This window comes from Elgaria multicarinata, chromosome 1 (genome assembly GCF_023053635.1).
Source record: "Elgaria multicarinata webbii isolate HBS135686 ecotype San Diego chromosome 1, rElgMul1.1.pri, whole genome shotgun sequence".
Lineage (NCBI taxonomy): Eukaryota > Metazoa > Chordata > Lepidosauria > Squamata > Anguidae > Elgaria > Elgaria multicarinata.
Genome location: NC_086171.1, coordinates 210,124,881 through 210,144,670, shown reverse-complemented (window position 1 = coordinate 210,144,670; position 19,790 = coordinate 210,124,881). Strand labels below are relative to the sequence as shown.

The window sequence follows — 19,790 nt, the reverse complement described above, 5'->3', positions numbered from 1 at the left end:
GTTATGCAGCCACCATGGTTAGGAATGGTTCACATGACACATTAAGCCCTCGTGTTTAGCTCAAAATGCTTAACCACCATGATATAGTGTGTTGTCTGAACAGGGTCATAATTTGTTAGTCTTTAAGGTAGCACTGGCCCTTTTGTTGTTAATGGAAATCAGCAAAAGTAGTACAGATATAGATTAGGGTGACCATATGAAAAGGAGGACAGGGCTCCTGTATCTTTAACAGTTGCATAAAAAAGGGAATTTCAGCAGGTGTCATTTGTATAAATGGGGAACCTGGTGAAATTCCCTCTTCATCACCACAGTTAAAGCTGCAGGTGCCCTGCCCTCTTTTAAATCTGGTCACTCTAGTATAGCTCCTGCAGCTTTAACTGTGGTGATGAAGAGGGAATTTCACCAGGTTCTCCATATATACAAATGACACCTGCTGAAATTCCCTTTTGTATGCAACTGTTAAAGATACAGGAGCCCTGTCCTCCTTTTCATATGGTCACCCTAGGTGGGATACCTTCTAATAGCAGCGCGAGTGCTTATAGCCAGATATTGGAAGGATCTACAAGGAATCTCAATAACTAAATGGTATAATAAGGTATGGGAAATAGCACTAATAGAAAAATTAACTCAAAAGCTATGTATAGCAAAAGGACAAAAAAAATCAGATACATTTGCCACTGAATGGGGGACTTTTATTACATATATGAATAAAGATAGTAATACACATCCAGTTCCGAAAGCTTTTAGGAATATTTGGTATACATAAAACATAATCATTCCTTTTAATGTAATGTCTAGAGTGACCAGATTTAAAAGAAGGCAGGGCACCTGCACCTTTAACTGATGTGATGAAGAGGGAATTTCGCTAGGCTCTCCCTATATACAAAGGGCACCTGCTGAAGTTCCCTTTTCAATACAACTGTTAAAGATACAGGAGCCCTGTCCTCCTTTTCATATGGTCACCCTAGGGTAGGCCCACAGCCCAAATTAGACAGGACTATTCCCGTACTGGTTTGTGCTCCAGCCCCTGACATGCTCTCCTGGCCCTCGTTGACGCATACATCCGCACACCATCCACACATAGAAACACATTCACAAATCCAGCTTTCATGCATACACACAGGCTCCCAATTGAGCTGCAGGCTTGAAGAACGCTCCTCAAGGCCCAACTGAGTCTGGAGCTATTTCCCACCCTCCTTTCTCTGAGGGGACAGGGTTTCTGAGGGGGGCAGCCTTGGGGAGAGGCCTCACTGTAGGCCTTGCGGGCCAGATGGAGAGGCGTTGTGGGCCAAATTTGGTTCATGGACTGGAGGTTCCCCACCCCCAGTATAGGTGTGTTTGGTCCACAGAAGGAGAATTACATGCTCCTTTAGCTATAACTGTCCTCCTCTGAAGCCCACTTGGTTAGCTTGGTGTTGAGGGTGGCATTTTTGAAGGAGATTACTATCAGATAGAAAAGAAAAGAAGAATGTAGGTCAGAAATGCATGCTTTCCCCCCTTCTTGTTGGTTAACGCTGCTTTAAATTCCTAAGTGAGATATCCAGTATGAGTCATCTAAAAAGCCAGGCAGACCTTTCATAACCATCCATTGAGACTTCCCTTCCTCACCATGAATGATACACCCGGAAAGAGAAGTCCTAAATCCTCTGCTTTCTTTCTCTGTATGTCCTTTACAAGGCTACATGCAGACACTGCGATCTGTCACATGAGTTGTTTTGGTAGTGCTGGGCATTTGACTGGTCCAAAAGAGAAGGTTTGATCGATTAACTGGTCCAGCATTGCTTAAATATTTTAAAAGCCTTCATGTTATGAGAACTACAAAGTGTAGACAAGTTTGATACTTAGGACCAAACTAGATAGGATGCTAAATTACTTAAAGTGCTGTAGTTGTGGGTTTTAAAATTTTTTTTAATAGCTCTCATTGCAAGTTGGATGGGATTTTCATTGGGACTGCAGGATGTGGGGAGCGGATTAACTCTTTCCTCCCCTGCTGCAGTCACAATGAACACGTCCCCCCCACCTTCCCGATGGCTATTAGCTTTGAAGGCACACTCTCACAGGTATCTTTGGGAGCTCCCCTTCCTAGGCTAACAGCTGCTCTGGTGTGTGTATTTGCATACATTTCCAGTGGTTAATATTAGGGCTGTGCCCCGAACCGCTTCTTGGCCCAGGCCTCAGTTGAAGCCCGCGCTGGACCCAGGTAAGCCCCCCTCCCCCTCCCCCTTACCTGGGTCCGCCGCCGTCACCGCACGGACTGCGGTGACAGAGCCAGGTAAGCTCCCCTTCTTCCCACTTACCTGCCTCCATTGTGGTCCGGCGCTGGCATCAACTGATGCCCAGGCCTCAGTTGAAGCCTACGCCAGACCACGACAGAGACAGGTAAGCCCCTCTCCCCCCTGCCCCCTTACCTGGCTCTGCCGCTGCACAGACTGTGGCGGTGGCGCCAGGTCAGCCCCCTCGCTCCCCTTACCTGCGTTCGTTGCTCCGGTTGAAGGCGAACCGCTTCGCCTCGATTCGCAGCTCCCCCAACCCGATTCAGATCTGCCTTTGTTGGAGGCAGATTGGGTCGCTCCACTTCGGATTCGTGATCCGAATCGGAGCGCAGCACAGCCCTAGTTAAAATTTACCGCAAACCTATGTTTGTCTCTGACTGTCAATTACCCATTCTCTTACCGCACACAGCATCAAAGACTGGAGATGGAAGCTGGAATTAGATGCTGTCACTTTCTGCAGACTCCTGATTCTTAGCCTCTTTATGCCGACCCAATTCGTACCGCTTTTTGTTTGGTGTCTATAGGCAGAATAATCAACTTCTTAAAATCCACACATTTCTGTTGCGAGGATAAGAAAGTAGCAAGGACTAAGTTTGTTTAAATTTTTAATGTCTGAAATCTATGAGTTCTGGTGTAATTATTATATGCAAAGGTTGTAATCCGATAGAAAGCATCCTTATGGCTGTTTGTTCTGCTTCACGGTGACATCAACACTGGGCTCCATCACATCTGTTTTTCTCCTCTGGTTTGTCTCCGTGGTTTTTACCTCCGTTTCATAAGCGCGTCAAGGGCTCCATCACACACGGCCCCTTTCACGTGGGTTATCGCTTGTTTGCTCTTCCACTCCACCCCGCCCCTTCTCCTTCCTCCTCCACTTCATTGGCTGTGGTATTCTGATGGGCGTGGGCTCTTTTCCCCCCTGACTCTGGCTTTGTTATCTAGTGATTAATTTTAAGGTTTCAAAGGGCTTTTAAGGGCTCCGTTTCTGCGGGTAATGAGGGGGGGGGCAGGGCATCTGCAGCTTTAACTGGGAATTTCACCAGGTGCTCCATATATACAAATGACACCTGCTGAAATTCCCTTTTCAATACAACTGTTAAAGATACAGGAGCCCTGTCCTCCTTTCCATATGGTCACTCTACTAATGTGTGTACCTGTATGATACATGTTTTGCAATTTTTTTATTTAAAACATTTTAGGCCGCCTTTCAGGGCACAAACCTTCACAAGGTGGCTCACAATAAAATACATAAAAACAGTTAAAATATTAAAAGTGATAACAACATAAACACAATAAAATAGCAATAAAACAATAATAAAAGCCAACAATGAAACCAGCCACATCAGCAGCTGCCATAACAGCAGCAACAGCAGTCATATCAAGAGAAGGCGAGAGTGAAATATGTTTTCAAGAACTTCTTAAATGCCTGCAAGGATGGAGCATGGCAGACCTCTAGTGGCAGCTTGTTCCAAAGGTGTAGGGCCACTGCAGAGAAGGCCCTGTCAGGTGTGATCACCAATATTTACTCTCCTGGGCGGACAAATGAGAAGGGCCTCTCTTTCTGAGTTTAAAGTGCGGGCAGGCTGATATGGTTCAGGGCAGTCCTTCAAGTAACTTGGTCCCAAACCGTTTAAGATTTTAAAGGTCAAAACCAAAAGGTTCTATTGATCTTTAAGCACAAATAGAGAGTCTTTTGAAGGATGCTCAACGTTTTGTGAGTCTGCACCTAGGATGTAGTGATGGCCACCAATTTGGATGGCTTTAAAAGGGGGTTGGATAAATTCCTGGAGAAGGCGATCAGTGGCTACTAGCCCTGATGGTTGTGTGCGATCTCCAGTATCAGAGGCAGTAAGCCTGTGTGCACTAGTTGCTGGGGAACATGGGTGGGAGGGTGCTGTTGCACCATGTTCCGCTTGTTCATCCCTAGCTGACCAAACCCTTTTGAAGTTGAGTTACATCACTTCCAAGTCCTATTAATCCCAATGGTTTTATGGTTCTGTGAAGTTCAGGGCCAGCTTCCAGTCCGGCTGTGGCATGTAAAACAAATGAACAAAACAAACAAAATGCATCCAGTACCTGGAGTTTTCATCAACGCAAATGATTTTTAATAAGTTATTGATCAATCTAGGCTGACTATAAGTGTCCAAAAATACTGTTAATGAGGCACTGGGAGAATTAAGCAGGGGTGTTTCAGGCACGTTGTAAATGTCGGTCTCTCTTGCTTTATTGCCCTAAACGGCATTCTCTGAGCCAAAGATTTATGCTGAACTTTGGTATTGCGTGAGTTGTCAGCTGCCAAGTTGGTTTAATGTGACAGCGATCACTTTGTTGCTGGCAGGGCTGCTTTGAGGGTGAGGTGGTGGTAGGCCTCCGGGACAGAACACTCCGGGAGTTTCATGTCTCTATGTGTTCTGGAGTTTCTGTTGTGGAACCATTGCAATTAGGATATTTCCCTGCCAGTGGGTGAAGATGGTGGAAGTTCCAATATATCTGGACGGTGCCAGGGTTGGGGAAAACTGTTCTAATTTCTTATTCCAGTGGGGCCACATTATTCTCCAGACTATGTTGTAGGGGTTGGAAATGTACATTGCCCCTCAAACCAGTTCCATCACACAGACAGACAGACTGGCGTTCCACAAGTCACCCTATGAGGAGAGACTGAAAGAGCTGGGCATGTTTAGCCTTGAGAAGAGAAGACTGAGGGGAGACATGATAGCACTCTTCAACGACTTGAAAGGTTGTCACACAGAGGATGGCCAGGATCTCTTCTAGATCATCCCAGAGTGCAGGACATGGAATAATGGGCTCATGTTACAGGAAGCCAGATTCCAGCTGGATATCAGGAAAAAACTTCCTGACGGTTAGAGCAGTACAACAATGGAACCAATGACCTTGGGAGGTCGTGGACTCTCCCACACTAGAGGCCTTCAAGAGGCAGCTGGACAGCCATCCGTCAGGGATGCTTTAAGGTGAATTTTTGCATTGAGCAGGGGGTTGGACTCGATGGTCCTGTAGGCCCCTTCCAATTCTACAGTTCTGTGATTGTATGAATCTGCTTTGGGAACCTTGGGTGGTAAGTTCAGGTTGAAAACCTTAAAGTTGTACATAAAATAATATGTGGATCCAGTTGTTCCAGGATGGAGGAGAAGTAATGGGTGGAAAAAGAGAAGAAACCAAGTGTATACGAGAGATGGAGGGCTGTGGGGCTGTTTGTGTGTTGGAGTCCAGAAGGGGTAAATGTTGCATGAGCTTGGAGGGATTTGGGGGAGGGATTGCAAGAATCGGGACAATGGGAAGAGTTGGTGCAATGGATTATTATTATTTATATAGCACCATCAGTGTACATGGTGCTGTACAGAGTAAAACAATAAATAGCAAGACCCTGCCGCATAGGCTTACATTCTAATAAAATCATAATAAAACAATAAGGAGATTGATATCCTCTCCTCATTGGCGCAATTTCCTTTAGACACTAGAAATAAACAGGAAACCAACTAATGAACCCGTCCTCTGGTGCAGCCTCAGAAGTTACTAGCCCACCTGTCTATACGTTCACATCCTGAAGAGAAGAAAAGAACTCTTATGAATGCCAAGTTTTCTTGCCTGGTCGCTTGGGGGAGATTCTTATACACCACAGGCGAGCAATGGGCTGTAAGCCTGCTCTAGCATATAATGCAGACAGATGGTGATAACCCCAGTGTAAAACTAATTTACCCACAAATAAAAGCTGACAAGTGTAATTGGCGCACAAATCTTACCTAGCCCCAGGGTGGATAAAAATCAATTATTTTAAAAAAATAAATTAAAAAAAATCGGATTTTTTAAAATTTAAATTGGATTTTTTTGATTTAAATCAGATTTTTTTAAAATAAAATGCTTTTCGAGGAAAAATCTATCTAAAGATAGTTTTCTATTTAAGATTCATTATAGTCCAAAGGTTATTCATCATGAAATAAGGATTAGTTTTTAATTATGTAGCTTGAGGCTGTATATTCATGCAGTGTTTAAATTTTTGGGTAAATGAATTCCATTAATCCATTCACAATGTCATGCTCTTCCAGAAGTTTCTGTAAGATTATTGGGCAATTTTTCTTTCTAGAAGATATTATCACAGATGCTTGGTTTTACAGTTCTCAAAACTGTGAATTTGTGTCTGCAGAGATCACAGTCCCATTGTTCTTTTGCAAATCTATGTACACAGAATCAACCCCTGACCTCTTAAGTGCTAAGTTTAAAAAAATTCAATGAATAGAGTGCACTTTTTTTGGGAGGGGGGGAAGTCACATGATTAAATCGAGTCATTCTGAGTGGTGATTTAAATCATGATTTAAATCAAATCCACCCTGCCTAGCCCTGTGGCAAAATATTGCCAATGCGAAGGCTAGAGGCTTAGGTTTCTGGCAAAATATTGCCAATGCGAAGGCTAGGGGCTTAGGTTTCTGCCTCTTTGGAGAGCTATATTCCCTTCTTTTACGGCAGTAAGTGGAAACAGCTCCTTTAACGCTCCTGCCTTGTTATAATGCGTCAAATCTACTTACTGTATATTAACATCGGCCAGAGTGCATGATGCTGATAAAAAGTACCTTCTTTTGATATGTTGTTTGATACATTTTATCCTTCACACCTTTGCTGGTCTGTTTTCCTTCCTGGGCTGTCAAGAAGGATTAAGATGGCTAAACCCAGGCTTGTTGTTTTCTGTTCTAAATTATTTTTTCTCCCCTTGTTTATATGATTCGAGGCATATGATTTGATTTGTGCGCCCCATTGTGAACTAATTTGCTGGTCTTCATCGGTGTAATCAGCTGACATTAGGAAAAACAAACAGAAGATAATGCAATATACAGAATTTGTTATCGGTTTCTTACAAATTGTAGATATGTGGGCTGGGAAGGGCCCATGGAGTGATATTTCAAGAGAAGGGGTGCCTCATTGACAGCCCCTGCTGGAGGGATCATCATCAGAGGAGGAGCTAGAGCTTCCAGAGACAAACAACATCTGGAAGCAGCTAAGGTGACCATATGGAAAGGAGGACAGGACTCTTGCATCTTTAACAGTTGTAAAGAAAAGGGAATTTCAGCAGGTGTCATTGTTGTGAATGCAGCACCTGGTGAAGTTCCCTCTTCCTCACAACAGCTAAAGCTGCAGGAGCTGTACTAGAATGACAACAAACAAAAGAGGGCAGGGCTCCTGCAGCTTTAACTGTTGCGATGAAGAGGGAATTTCACCAGGTTCTCCATATATACAAATGACACCTGCTGAAATTGCCTTTTCCATACAACTGTGAAAGATACAGGAGCCCTGTCCTCCTTTCCATAGCATCACCCTAAACAACATCAAGAAGCAGCCCGTGACAGAAGAATAGGAGGAGCCTCAGCCCTTAGAGGAGGTGGCTGCGGGTCCATCTCTGGAGGAGGAGGGGAACTCTGCCTCTGAGACAGAGGCTGAGCGACTGCTTTGCCACCCCACCCCCACCCCAAGTGCATTGTTATCTCAAGAGCCAGGCCAGAACAGGTACTATGAAAAGGAGTGCCTGTTCGCAAAGGAAGCCTCCTCATGAGTAAGGAGGGCCCTACTCAGGAGAAGGGCTTCTTCCAAAAGCCTTTGATGTGCTGCTGAGTCCTGGGTTATGCTCTTATAAGCCTCAGTCCTAGGCAGGGGGAGCTGCTGGAAGAATACATTTATTTGAGCTCCTGATATCTTGCATCCTGGCTTTCCTAAGCCTGCTTCTCCTTTGGACAGATCGCTTGTCCTTCTGACCCCTGAACTCCTGCCAAACCCCTCTGTTCCTTGAATTGTGCTTGATTTGGACGGCTGGCCTGTGCTTGACTTTGGCTCTGCGTCAGACCCTGGTTTTGGATCGCCCTTCCTCTTGACCAGTACTGCTGGGCTTCTGAGCTCTGCTGCGTTCTGACTTTGCTGATTGGGTTTGCCCCGGGATTGAGCTTGACCCAGCCATAGCAGGACATCTTTGAGAGATACCCTCAGTAATCTTTCTTTGGGTCAGTTCACACCATCAAATCCTCCTGTGCGGTTATACAGGTGAGGTACAACAACCTGTGGACTGGTTAGCATGGGCAGGGGTTTGAGGGGGCCTTTGGAGAAGTGTCTTCACGAGCAGGCCACGTTGAAGTACTTTGGTGAGCTTAGCTGGTGGCGGCAGCGGAGGGCAGGAGCAGTGAGTGGCTTCTAGCCACCTACTATTTAAATGTCCCACAATGCCCCAGCGATACTGTGTTGGGGGCATTGTGGCATATTTCAAAGGTCTAATAACACAGGCATCCGCACTCTTCAGGTAGCCACTGCTCAAGAATACTGCAGGCCGAAGCGGAGTCTGAACTGAGCTGTATATGCAGGAGTTGCCCCCCCCTTTTTTTTTATGAAGGGTGGCACACAAATATCATGTACAAATCTTTCTGTGACTGGCTGCACTTTGGGCAGCTGCACATTGCTATGGCTGGGGGAAGCATTGATGGTTCCTGTAGGGTGACCATATGACCGGATTTACCCGGATTTGTCCGGGTTTTTGATGGCAAATCCGGGAGGGGGAGGGGAAATCCGGATTTTTTCCCAAAGAGCAGCTCTAATGGGAATTAATAAAAATGCTTATAACTATGTCATTTTTTTAAGATAAAGACATGAAACTTGGCACAATGGTAGCTCTTAGGAAGGGCTTTAGTCATACCAAATTTGAAACAGATCCGTTTATCCATTGATTTTTTAGGATTTTTTTAAAAATTGAGGTTTTAAAATTATTATTTTTAAAAACATCATTTTTAAAGATAGAGATGAAATGTTGCACCATGAAAGGATTTAGGTAGAGCTTTAGCCACACCAAATTTGAAACAGATCTGTTCATCCATTGATTTTTTAGGAATTTTTTAAAAATGAGGTTTTAAAATTATTATTTTTAAAACTGTCAGTTTTAAAGGTAAAGAGCAGAAAGTTGGCACCATGAAAGCTTTTAGGTAGAGCTTTAGCCGTACCAAATTTGAAACAGATCTGGGGGCAGTAGCAAACCCTGTTAACAACAACAGCAGCTTGCAATGAGTGAAGATACAGTCAGAAAAGATATTTGAGGGAAGGGGAGAATGTAACACACAGAGTATAGCAAAAGCTTCAAAGTACAGCAAAACCTACAAAAGTAGGAGTGAGTGAAGTTAATTTCAGATACATTGAATCTCTCACTTGTTCCTTATTTCAGTGATTTTAACATTAAGATGTTATGTAGAACAGATTTGTCTTAAATGTGTGCTGTAAAATCAGACATGTGACCAAGGCTATGTTCGGGTGGGCACGCCCCCTTGGTACTGGACACGCCTCCTTGGGGGCAACCATGTTGTCCTCCTTTTTGGTTTCCAAAATATGGTCACCCTAGTTCCTGTGGATGTTATAATATATGTGTTTACAATGTTTGGGACGCCTGTTCCCCTCTATTCGGCCCTGGTTAGGCCTCATCTTGAGTATTGTGTCCAGTTCTGGGCACCACAATTCAAGAAGGACGCAGACAAGCTGGAGCGTGTTCAGAGGAGGGCAACAAGGATGATCAGGGGTCTGGAAACAAAGCCCTATGAAGAGAGACTGAAAGAACTGGGCATGTTTAGCCTGGAGAAGAGAAGGTTGAGGGGAGACATGATAGCACTCTTCAAATACTTGAAAGGTTGTCACCCAGAGGAGGGCCAGGATCTCTTCTCCATCATCCCAGAGTGCAGGACACGGACAAATGGGCTCATGTTACAGGAAGCCAGATTCCGGCTGGACATCAGGAAAAAACTTCCTGAAGGTTAGAGCAGTACGACAATGGAACCAATGACCTTGGTTGTTCGTGGACTCTCTCACACTAGAGGCCTTCAAGAGGCAGCTGGACAGCCATCTGTCAGGTATGCTTTAAGGTGGATTTCTGCATTGAGCAGGGGGTTGAACTTGATGGCCTTATAGGACCCTTCCAACTCTACTATTCTATGATTCTATGATTGTCCTTACCCAGAGCATATTTACAGCGTTTGTTTGTTTATTTATTAAGTTTGTATACCGTCCAACTTGCAGATGCCCTGTTGTTTACAATCATCATCAACAACAAAAAATTAACAAATAAAACAATACAATGCGTCTCAAAATAATACAGTATTAAGCATTTAAAACATTGTTTAAAAATGTTGAGAAGCCAGCAGTAAAATGGATAGACCAACAGATTAAAAGTCAAATGCCTGCTTAAAGAGGAAGTTCTTAACCTGGTGTCTAAATGCATAAAGTGAAGATGCCAGGCAGATCTCCTTGGGAAGGGCGTTCCAGAGACGGAATTGTGGGGACCGCTACAGAGAAAGCTCTTTTCCTGGTAGCCACCTGTCACACCATTGCGGGCAGTGGCACCCAGACAAGAGCCTTGGAAGACTATCTTTGAAATAATGCAGGAATATACATTTAAAGATGCAAGTAGTATGTTTCCACCCTGACACCAGTGTAACACTGGTGTTTCTTGCAGAAACTGTGATGTCTATAGCTGCTCCCTCCTCAGCAGCTGCAGGTATAGAGATGGCTGCTTGCTCACTGCAAACACAGTGATGTGCACTCAGAAATAAGTCCCCTGCTGTATTCATTGGGGTTGACTTCCAGGTAAAGACGAACAGCAGAGGCCTGGGAGAAACAGGATATCTTTAGCCGGTGACAGAAAGCAGGCTAGCAGGAAAATCATTTGAAAGGACATTGTGTGGGTGCCTCAGTGGAATGGTGCATGTCATATGAAGTCTCAGGCCCTTTCTACACCTAAGGATTATCCCAGGCAAATGGAGGGGTCGTCCCTGCCTGCTCCCGGGATCCCCTGTGTGTTATTTGCATGCACAGGGATGATCCTGGGACGATCCCTGGAAAAGAGGCAGGTGTAGAAACGGCCTCAGGTGTATGTTTTCCCAGCATCGTCTTAAGGCGCATGAAATACTTCTAGTGGTGATGCTGAGTTGCTTGGAGGGTGGAGGGAGACGTCTTCGGAACATTATATAAACTCTTCTGAGCCCTTTAGATGGCAGGAGGGGACAGAAGTGCAATAAAATGATAGCATCTTGTAGGCTGGCTTTATTCATTTTCTTTTACTTCATTTTTCCGACTTGTGTGTGTGTGTGTGTGTCCTTAACTAGACCTGCTTCATAGTCCATGACGGAGGAGGGAAGATCTCACGTTGTGATTAACATGACATCCCTCCTCCGTTTACACCTGAGGTGAGACAACCTCAGGAGGAGAGGCGTCGCGCCCGCCATGTTTTAAAAATTTTTAAAGAGGAAGGAGCACACAAACGCTTGTGCGCTAAAGGTAAGGTTTTTTTTAATGTAAATTATTTTCCCCACTCCCCCCACCCTGCCCCCGATGGGTGCAGCACTCCTGAGGATCACTGCGCCCCATGTGCAGCTCCCGGCTCCGTGGCAACGGGCCACACGTTCCGCGGTCTTGGGCTCAGCCCGGGACTGTGGAAAAAGTGGGCCCAAAGGGGAGGGCGAGATCCCGGGGCAAGGCAGGGATCATCCCTCCCTGATCCCGGGATCCCCAGTGTGTCTTGTGGATGCACAGGGATGATCCTGGGGTTTGCCCCGGGATTTCGCCCGGTCTAGCTAAGGCCTGTGTGTTTCTTCCATCTTTTTTTGTATCATCCTTCTCTTCCCCTTTATTAATCAATTTTATGTACTTGATTTATATTGTATTGTTGTACTACCGTATTTCTTCTATTGTAAGACACCATCGATTGTAAGACGTACACTAATTTCAGTACCACCAACAGGAAAAAAAACACCCTAAGACACACCCACGATTCTAAGACGCACCCCATTTTTAGAGATGTTTATATGGGGGAAAAAGTGCGTCTTAGAATCGAAGAAATAGGGTATTGTTGTTCCCTGCCTCGATCCAAAGGGAGAAGTGGGTAAGAAATGTATTTTTATTATTATTATTATTATTATTATTATTATTATTATTATTATTATTTATCACCATTCTGCTTTTTCTTTTGCTGTTGAGCGCATTTCTCAATCCTCCTAAGTAGTTCTTCACAAATGATTATCTAGGTCAGTACAGGACTGGGTGACCCAAATTTCCACGGTGCTGCTTACCTTCTCCACAGGTACCTTTAGCAGTGTAAACAGAAGCACGGCTAGTAGCAAACCAGTGACAAAAGTATTTCCTTTTGCTTTTAAATGTTATCTGCCATAAGCCTTCAAGGCTAGGATAGCCCTATGCCTTTATCGGTTTTGTTTTGAATTCTCTTTTACTTAAGCATAGTTTTAGAAGGGATAAGACAAGACCACTTTTTTCCAAGTCTAGAAAATGTATTGTGTTAAGGCCAGTGTTTCTATACTATGTGCCAGGCAGTGATGCGGGGTGGAAAATATTTTCAAATGGAAAATATTCCTAAAAATGTTGAAAAAGTTCCTGGCGGTTAAATCTATTCAGCAGTGGAACGGTCCACCTATGGAGGTTGTGGGTTCTCTATTTTTGGAGGTTTTTAAGATGAAGCTGGACAGACAGCCACCTCTCATGGATGGTTTAATTGGTTTTCTTGCCCATTGCAGAGGGTTGGACTAGGTGATCCTTGTGGTCCCTTCCAACTCCACAATTCTATGATTTTATGATTCTTTTGCTGGGGTCGGAAGACATTCTTTTCAAATGACCAAGAGTGGGAGAAAACTCTGAAGAACGTATAATTATGTGTACAAGGCCAGTATGCATGACTTATATTGTCTCCTCCGTTACTTCTGCTGCTTTTCAAGAACAAGATTAGACCCCATTTTCCTAACCTGGGACATAACTGACTCTAGAAAACATTTTAATGTAATTTTCCAGTAATAACAGGAACTAATACAACCCACAGGACTGTTGTTTTGAAACTACTTTCTGATTGACCCTTATACTGCAGATGAAATCACGGAGCATGAAATGGCACAGATTAAGGCGGGGGGGATTTGATATATTTTTATAGCCCTTAAGGTCGCTTACGATATACAAAATCGAGGCGGGGTAAAAGATGCAGCAGGCTTTTGCCTTTGCTTATGAAAAGAGCAATCAGTGATTTCAAGTTTTCAAAGCATGTCATAGTTAAAGTAATGGTCTCTGAGTTGATAATTATTGGTTGTTGTTGTACTGATGGTCTGCTTGTGGTCATATGCAGGTGTCCTCTCACTCATCAGCGAACTTTGTTTTTGTAGAAAGAACAAACAAAAAATCTTGTAGAAAATATGAAGGCGCCAGCCAGACACATGCACAAAAGAACCTTGTAAATATTCAAAATTGAATTTGCAGCAGCGTATGGGTGAAGCCAGGGGGATGAATTATTTAATGCTTTTTACAAAAAGTGAGGGTTTTTTAGTTTATTTCCAAGCAGCTGCTTTGATTTTTGGAGTCTCCAGGACCATCGTTAGTAAATTAATTTACAGCGGCTTGCTTTTTTGACCCAGTATCCCTGCTGCCTGCTGATTTTTGACCTGTTTACTTGGGTCATTTTTGCCAAATAGGAGGAAATTAGTGCCGTGCTGAACATTTCTCCCATGAGATTTTCGACCATTCTCATTCAACTTGATAGAAAAGAAATTGCTTTCGAAAAGAAATTCAAAGGAGAAGAAATTTGGAGACATTCTCATAGGTTTGGTTCAGGCTTCTTGCGCTTACCTTACGTATGGGATGGCTGAAGAGTGTTTGTGAGTATTCCGTCTTTCATTGTACAGTTATCTCTCTTGTACAGTCGTCTGTAGCCTCCTTGGCTTCCTATACTTTCCACCTAGGGGAAGACATCATGAATGTATTCCTCCCATAGGGCCTTTTCAGATCAGGAAGTGCAGGCAGCCTGGGAGAGTGTAGAACAATGGTGAAATGTGTAACAGAAAGAAAAATACAGGCAGTACCTTCAACCACCTCACAGTGATTAGGTAAGGTCAGAAACACCACCAACGCGCATTAAAAATAAATCATAAAATGCCCTGAGAAGGAGGCACTAAATTGAAGGCCTCTTTCATGGAGGACAACAACTTTCAGGAAATTCCTGAGATTTTTCTTTTCTTACCTCCTAGAAACTTAAGAGATACTTTTCAGAATTTTCACCACATTTTCTTCACTGTCATTTTTGTGTGATGGTGGCATTCCCTCCCCTCAACGCCCTGGAGTGATGCTAGGTGTATGGGGCATTGTGGAGGATGCAGAATGGGGGCCAGGCTGCCAACACAGTTGATGTAGTAGAAGAAAAAAAAGGAAGAAGCTGTTTTACAATCCTTCCCAATGGTGATGCGTACCTGTGAGGAATTGTTGAAGAATTTCTCCTCCCTCTCGGTAAAATTGTCCCTCCAATTTCTCTATCCTCAAATGGAGTGGAGAATTTTGAGAGGCCGCTTTTGCACAGCTCTAGAAGAAATGCCCTTCTGAACCCTGCAGAATATACATCTGGGGGGTGTCCTGCAGGCGACTGCATTGATCTTCCCCATGTAGCAGTTCATGCCATAGGACAGCCTTCCCCAACCTAGTGAACTACAACTCCCATCATCCCTAGACAGCATGGTCAGTGTTTACGCTGACTCGGGATTATGAGAGCTGAAGTCCAATACATCTGGAACGTGCACTGTGTTGGGGAAAGTGACCATAGGAGGAGATCAGAACAACAGCAGTCAAACTGGTCTTCCCAGACATTACCCATTGTGGTTGAGCAACTGGCCTTGATGGAAAGTGGTGAACCTAAAGTGCCATATGGATGTAACTCCAGAATGAGAGACTTCGTAGTCTTAAAATACTGGAAGCGATATGGTCGGTAGGGATGTCAATCTACAATGAATTCAAATCAGTTTGGATTTTTATGGATCGAACCTGCAGATTCTGAAGTAGACCAGCTATTTTCTGAGTTATGCAGGTTCTGCAGAATTATGGACAACCCCCCCCCCCACTTTCTTGGGGGATTTGTGCTAATGCATATGAGTGCTAATGCATGTTAACTAAGGCACATTTCCCACAAATGCACATTAGCACTCATGTGAATGAGTGCTAATGTGAATTAGTGCAAGTGGAACAAAATTCTGGTAGACATTTGATTCAGGCAGCTCCTTCAGATGGGGGAAATCGTGTTCCTTTACCGTGGCTCTGCTTCCTGCTTCTCTTCCACTTCTGCAATGAGCTGTAATTACATGAGGAAGAGAGCAGCGACCACATGGCTTGTACAGCCTCAATGCAGTTGAAAGGGGCAGCGCCCTCTAGAGTACAACTTTGCACATGGAAGGAAAACCCAACAAATATTGATATTTCCCAGAAGAGTCAGGTTTTCTTCGGTTTTCTTTTTAGTGCTAAAACCAGAAACTGGGTGTGTGTGGGGGGGTGAGACATACAGGAGGCTGACGTCATCATCAGAATAATCCACAGACATCTGTGTGTAGCCAGTAATGAACATGCTATAAAATTCTCATTTAAAGACACTCTGTCACTGAGCGGATGATGGAGCAAAAGACGTCTGAAAATCCGCGAAACAGATGGAATGGAATTAACAAAATCCATGCATTCCTAATTACCACTACTTCAGAGCTCAATTTTAAGATAAAGAGTCATCAGTTGGTAGGGCAGAGGCTTTGAAGTCACCTGCATCCGGGTGAAGTCACTAGCATCCGGACAGCTGACTGGGTAGATGCTGAGGTCACCCGGCCGCAGGCCTTTCTTACTCCGGTGAGATATATTGCATTTGTATTGAAATTACCGTCATTTTGCATCAATACATCTCAATTACCATATGGATATTTCGTGTGGATTTGTCTCCTTTTTTTAGCTTGCTTTTTGGCGGTGCACAACGTGAAACAAGATTTCTGGAGAGCAAATATAATGTTTTCTCTTGCAAACCTAACAAAATGATGCCACAGGAGACCGAAGGGTGGGACAAACTATCAGACACCGTGCAAGCTCTTACAATAGCTGAACTCAAAATTGCTGCCATCTTTGATTTCAGTTTTTTGCTTGTGTTCACAAGAACTGCTTCCCCCTCAGTGCATCCACTCATGCAACACTGTGGTTCCTCCTGTCACTACAATGAAAGGTGCTGGCCGAGTGCTATGGGAGTTGAAGGAGGCAGGACCAGTGATGTAGTGGGATGAAAATCAGAGGTTTGGAAGAAGCAGTGGTTGGTGGAGGCAAGAGGTAAAGATGGGGAAAGATGGGGCTAAAGGCTGTCTTCATACAGGGCTAAGGTTGCCACCTGTCATGACTAGGCCTGTTCCCCTTAGGCTGGAGGAAGGCGTTTCAGGTGATCAGTCAGAATCAGATTCTGAAGCAGAAAAGATGGTGTCAGAAACATTCCAGCCTATATGGGGAGTGGAGGAGGTGACTCTCACGGGCTCTTCATCAGCTGGGAATGACCCTTCGCCAGACCTTACCTCTGAAAGTGTAAACAAAGCACAGTCTGTGGGAAATCAGTATTCTTCCGAGGGGGAAGGCACTGACAGGCTAGCTGATCCTAGAGTTCCCCGCAGACTCAAATGGGCGGATTCCAATTCAATGTGCTGGTTTTTAACCTATAAAGCCCTACATGGCTTGGGACCACAATACCTGATGGAACACCTCTCCCGACATGAACCTACCCGTACACTGCACTCAACATCTAAGGTCCTCCTCCGAGTGCCTACTCCGAGGGAAGCTCGGAGGATGGCAACAAGGGAGAGGGCTTTTTCAGTGGTGGCCCCCCAATTATGGAATGATCTCCCCGATGAGTCTCGCCTGGCGCCAACATTGTTATCTTTTCGGCGCCAGTTCAAGACTTTTCTCTTCTCCCAGGCATTTTAACATTTGAACAGCATTTGAACAGCATTTAACAACGTTAAGTTTATTTTTAATGGACCCCAGAATTGTTGTTTTTAAATGGATACTGTTGTTTTTATACTGTTGTTTTTATGTTTCTGATGGTTTTTTAAATCTTGTATACTTTTTAATGTTTACTATTTTTAACTGTTGTAAACCACCCAGAGAGCTTTGGCTGTGGGGCAGTACATAAATGTAATAAATAAATAAATGAAGGAAGGAAGGAAGGAAGGAAGGTGAGAGAAGGTGGGCCCGGCTAGCTTCTTGCCAAAGGTGTCTACAGAACCAGGCTCCGTGAAGTCAAAGCGTTCTGGGAAAAGGTTTCCTGTTCTTGAAAGGACAATTGTCTTGCTTAGTTTGTATGGTTTTGCCTAGAGGAAAGTTCTTAGAGGTTGGACTCTCTTCAGGTGGGAAGAAATGTTTATTGCCTGAATAAAGCTTTGTGGATTACGTGGCAGACCTCTTTATTGTTTCCGAGTAAGGTGGGAGGTTTTGGGAAACATGACACCACCTCCCCTCCACCCGAAAGGGTTCCTTTGCCTTTAAAATAGGGTGACCCTATGAAAAGGAGGACCGGGCTCCTGTATCTTTAACAGTTGTATTGAAAAGGAAATTTCAGCAGGTGTCATTTATATATATGGGGAACCTGGTGAACTTTCCTCTTCATCACAACAATTAAAGCTGCCCTCTTTTAAATCTGGTCACTTTAGTATAGCTCCTGTACTTTAACTGTTGTGATGAAGAGGGAATTTCACCAGATTTCCATATATACAAATGACACCTGCTGAACTTCCCTTTCCTATGCAGCTGTTAAAGATACAGGAGCCCTGTCCTCCTTTTCATACGGCCACCCTATTTAAAAGCTTCATGGTTAATAGGAATTTAGTTAAATAAAACATTGATATCTCTGCTGTTGCTTGGGGAGGCTTATAAATATAGGCTGAAACAAGCAACCTAGGCCATAGCTAGACCTAAGGTTTATCCCTGGATCATCCAGGGGTCAAACCTGTTCATCTAGGTGACACACAGGGGATCCAGTGCTCAGGCAGGGGCGAACCCTGGATGATCCCAGGATAAACTTTTGGTCTAGCTATGGCCTAAATGAATGAATGAATGAATGAATACTGAATCGAAGGACCTAGGCCTTAGCTAGACCTAAGGTTTATCCCTGGATCATCCAGGGGTCAAACCTGTTCATCTAGGTGACACACAGGGGATCCAGTTCTCAGGCAGGGGTGAACCCTGGATGATCCCAGGATAAACTTTTGGTCTAGCTATGGCCTAAATGAATGAATGAATGAATGAATACTGAATCGAAGGACCTAGGCCATAGCTAGACCTAAGGTTTATCCCTGGATCATCCAGGGGTCAAACCTGTTCATCTAGGTGACACACAGGGGATCCAGTTCTCAGGCAGGGGTGAACCCTGGATGATCCCAGGATAAACTTTTGGTCTAGCTATGGCCTAAATGAATGAATGAATGAATGAATACTGAATCGAAGGACCTAGGCCATAGCTAGACCTAAGGTTTATCCCTGGATCATCCAGGGGTCAAACCTGTTCATCTAGGTGACACACAGGGGATCCAGTGCTCAGGCAGGGGCGAACCCTGGATGATCCAGGGATAAACCTTCGGTCTAGCTGTGGCCCTAGTCTCTTGGTCTGCAGCTACTCCACACCTTAGCCCTGTTTTCGTTTCTAAAACCAAAAGTTGGGGAAACAAATCCACCACCAGCTGCCGTATTAATTAATACTGTTGCTTTTTCTGTCTTCTTTTCATGCTATCCAGTTTTCTACTAGTTTTCTCCTGCTTGGTGCTTTCTGTCTTTTCAACCATTGATGAGTATGAGGAGAGTTCTGAAGGTGCCCTTTACATTCTGGTAAGTGAGATGCTTAAGTATAGATGTTAGGACAGGACTGGAGTGTGTGTGTGTGTGTGTGTGTGTGTGTGTGTGTGTGTGTGTATACACTCATGTGCATCTTACTAATATTCTCCTCTCTCAAGAATTGAGCTCTCTTTTTGGGAATCTTTCAAGGATGGCCTTTTTTGGTGACTATTTTTTGATTTTGTTTTGTTTTTTCCCTGAAGGGAGAGAATACTGTTGAGAAAAACCATGCCCCCTATATTTGGTATTCAGGCAGGGGCAGACGTGTGATTGACTCTAGCACCAAATAGTTCTTTGTCTTCCTAGAGCTTTCCTATACAAGGCATTTATTGTGCGCTTGTCATTCCCTATTCACAGTTGTCTACGGCTTCTTTAGATGATATTGTGACCCTCCAGTTTTGCTTCTGTGTCTAACCAGCATTTTTGGCGAGTTTTTGTAGAGCAGGGAAAATTCAGCATTTAATTGTGAAAGTGAAAGAAAGCTCAATTTCCTGTTGTGGTATTTACCTAATTCTGCTATACCACAGTGCCACCTAGAGGTTATGTTGCCAAAAAGCAGGAAAGGAACCACTCCTTGTGTAGTGCTCAGATCTAAATTCTGCGACAAAACCAAAAGTAGATGCAGCGGATTAACAGCCGATTAACATTGTCATGTACAGAAGCTCCTGTTTTATTTATTTATTTATTTTTATTTATTTATTACATTTTTATATCGCCCAATAGCCAAAGCTCTCTGGGCGGTTCACAAAAATTAAAACCATGAGGAACATAATAAAACAACCAACAATCTAAAAACCGAAATACAAAATACAATATAAAAAGCACAACCAGGATAAAACC

At 44.0% G+C, this 19,790-nt stretch overlaps 1 protein-coding gene across 3 annotated transcripts in view; it reads left to right on the top strand.

Annotated features, from left to right (window-relative positions):
- KCNQ2 (potassium voltage-gated channel subfamily Q member 2) overlaps window positions 1-19,790 on the top strand; it is a 153,558-nt gene that overhangs the window by 34,982 nt on the left and 98,786 nt on the right. For all 3 annotated transcript variants that reach the window (XM_063147113.1, XM_063147123.1, XM_063147104.1), the window contains exon 2: window positions 18,854-18,944. In XM_063147113.1, coding sequence (XP_063003183.1) covers window positions 18,854-18,944 — 91 coding nt within the window. The remainder of the gene's footprint in view (window positions 1-18,853; window positions 18,945-19,790) is intronic.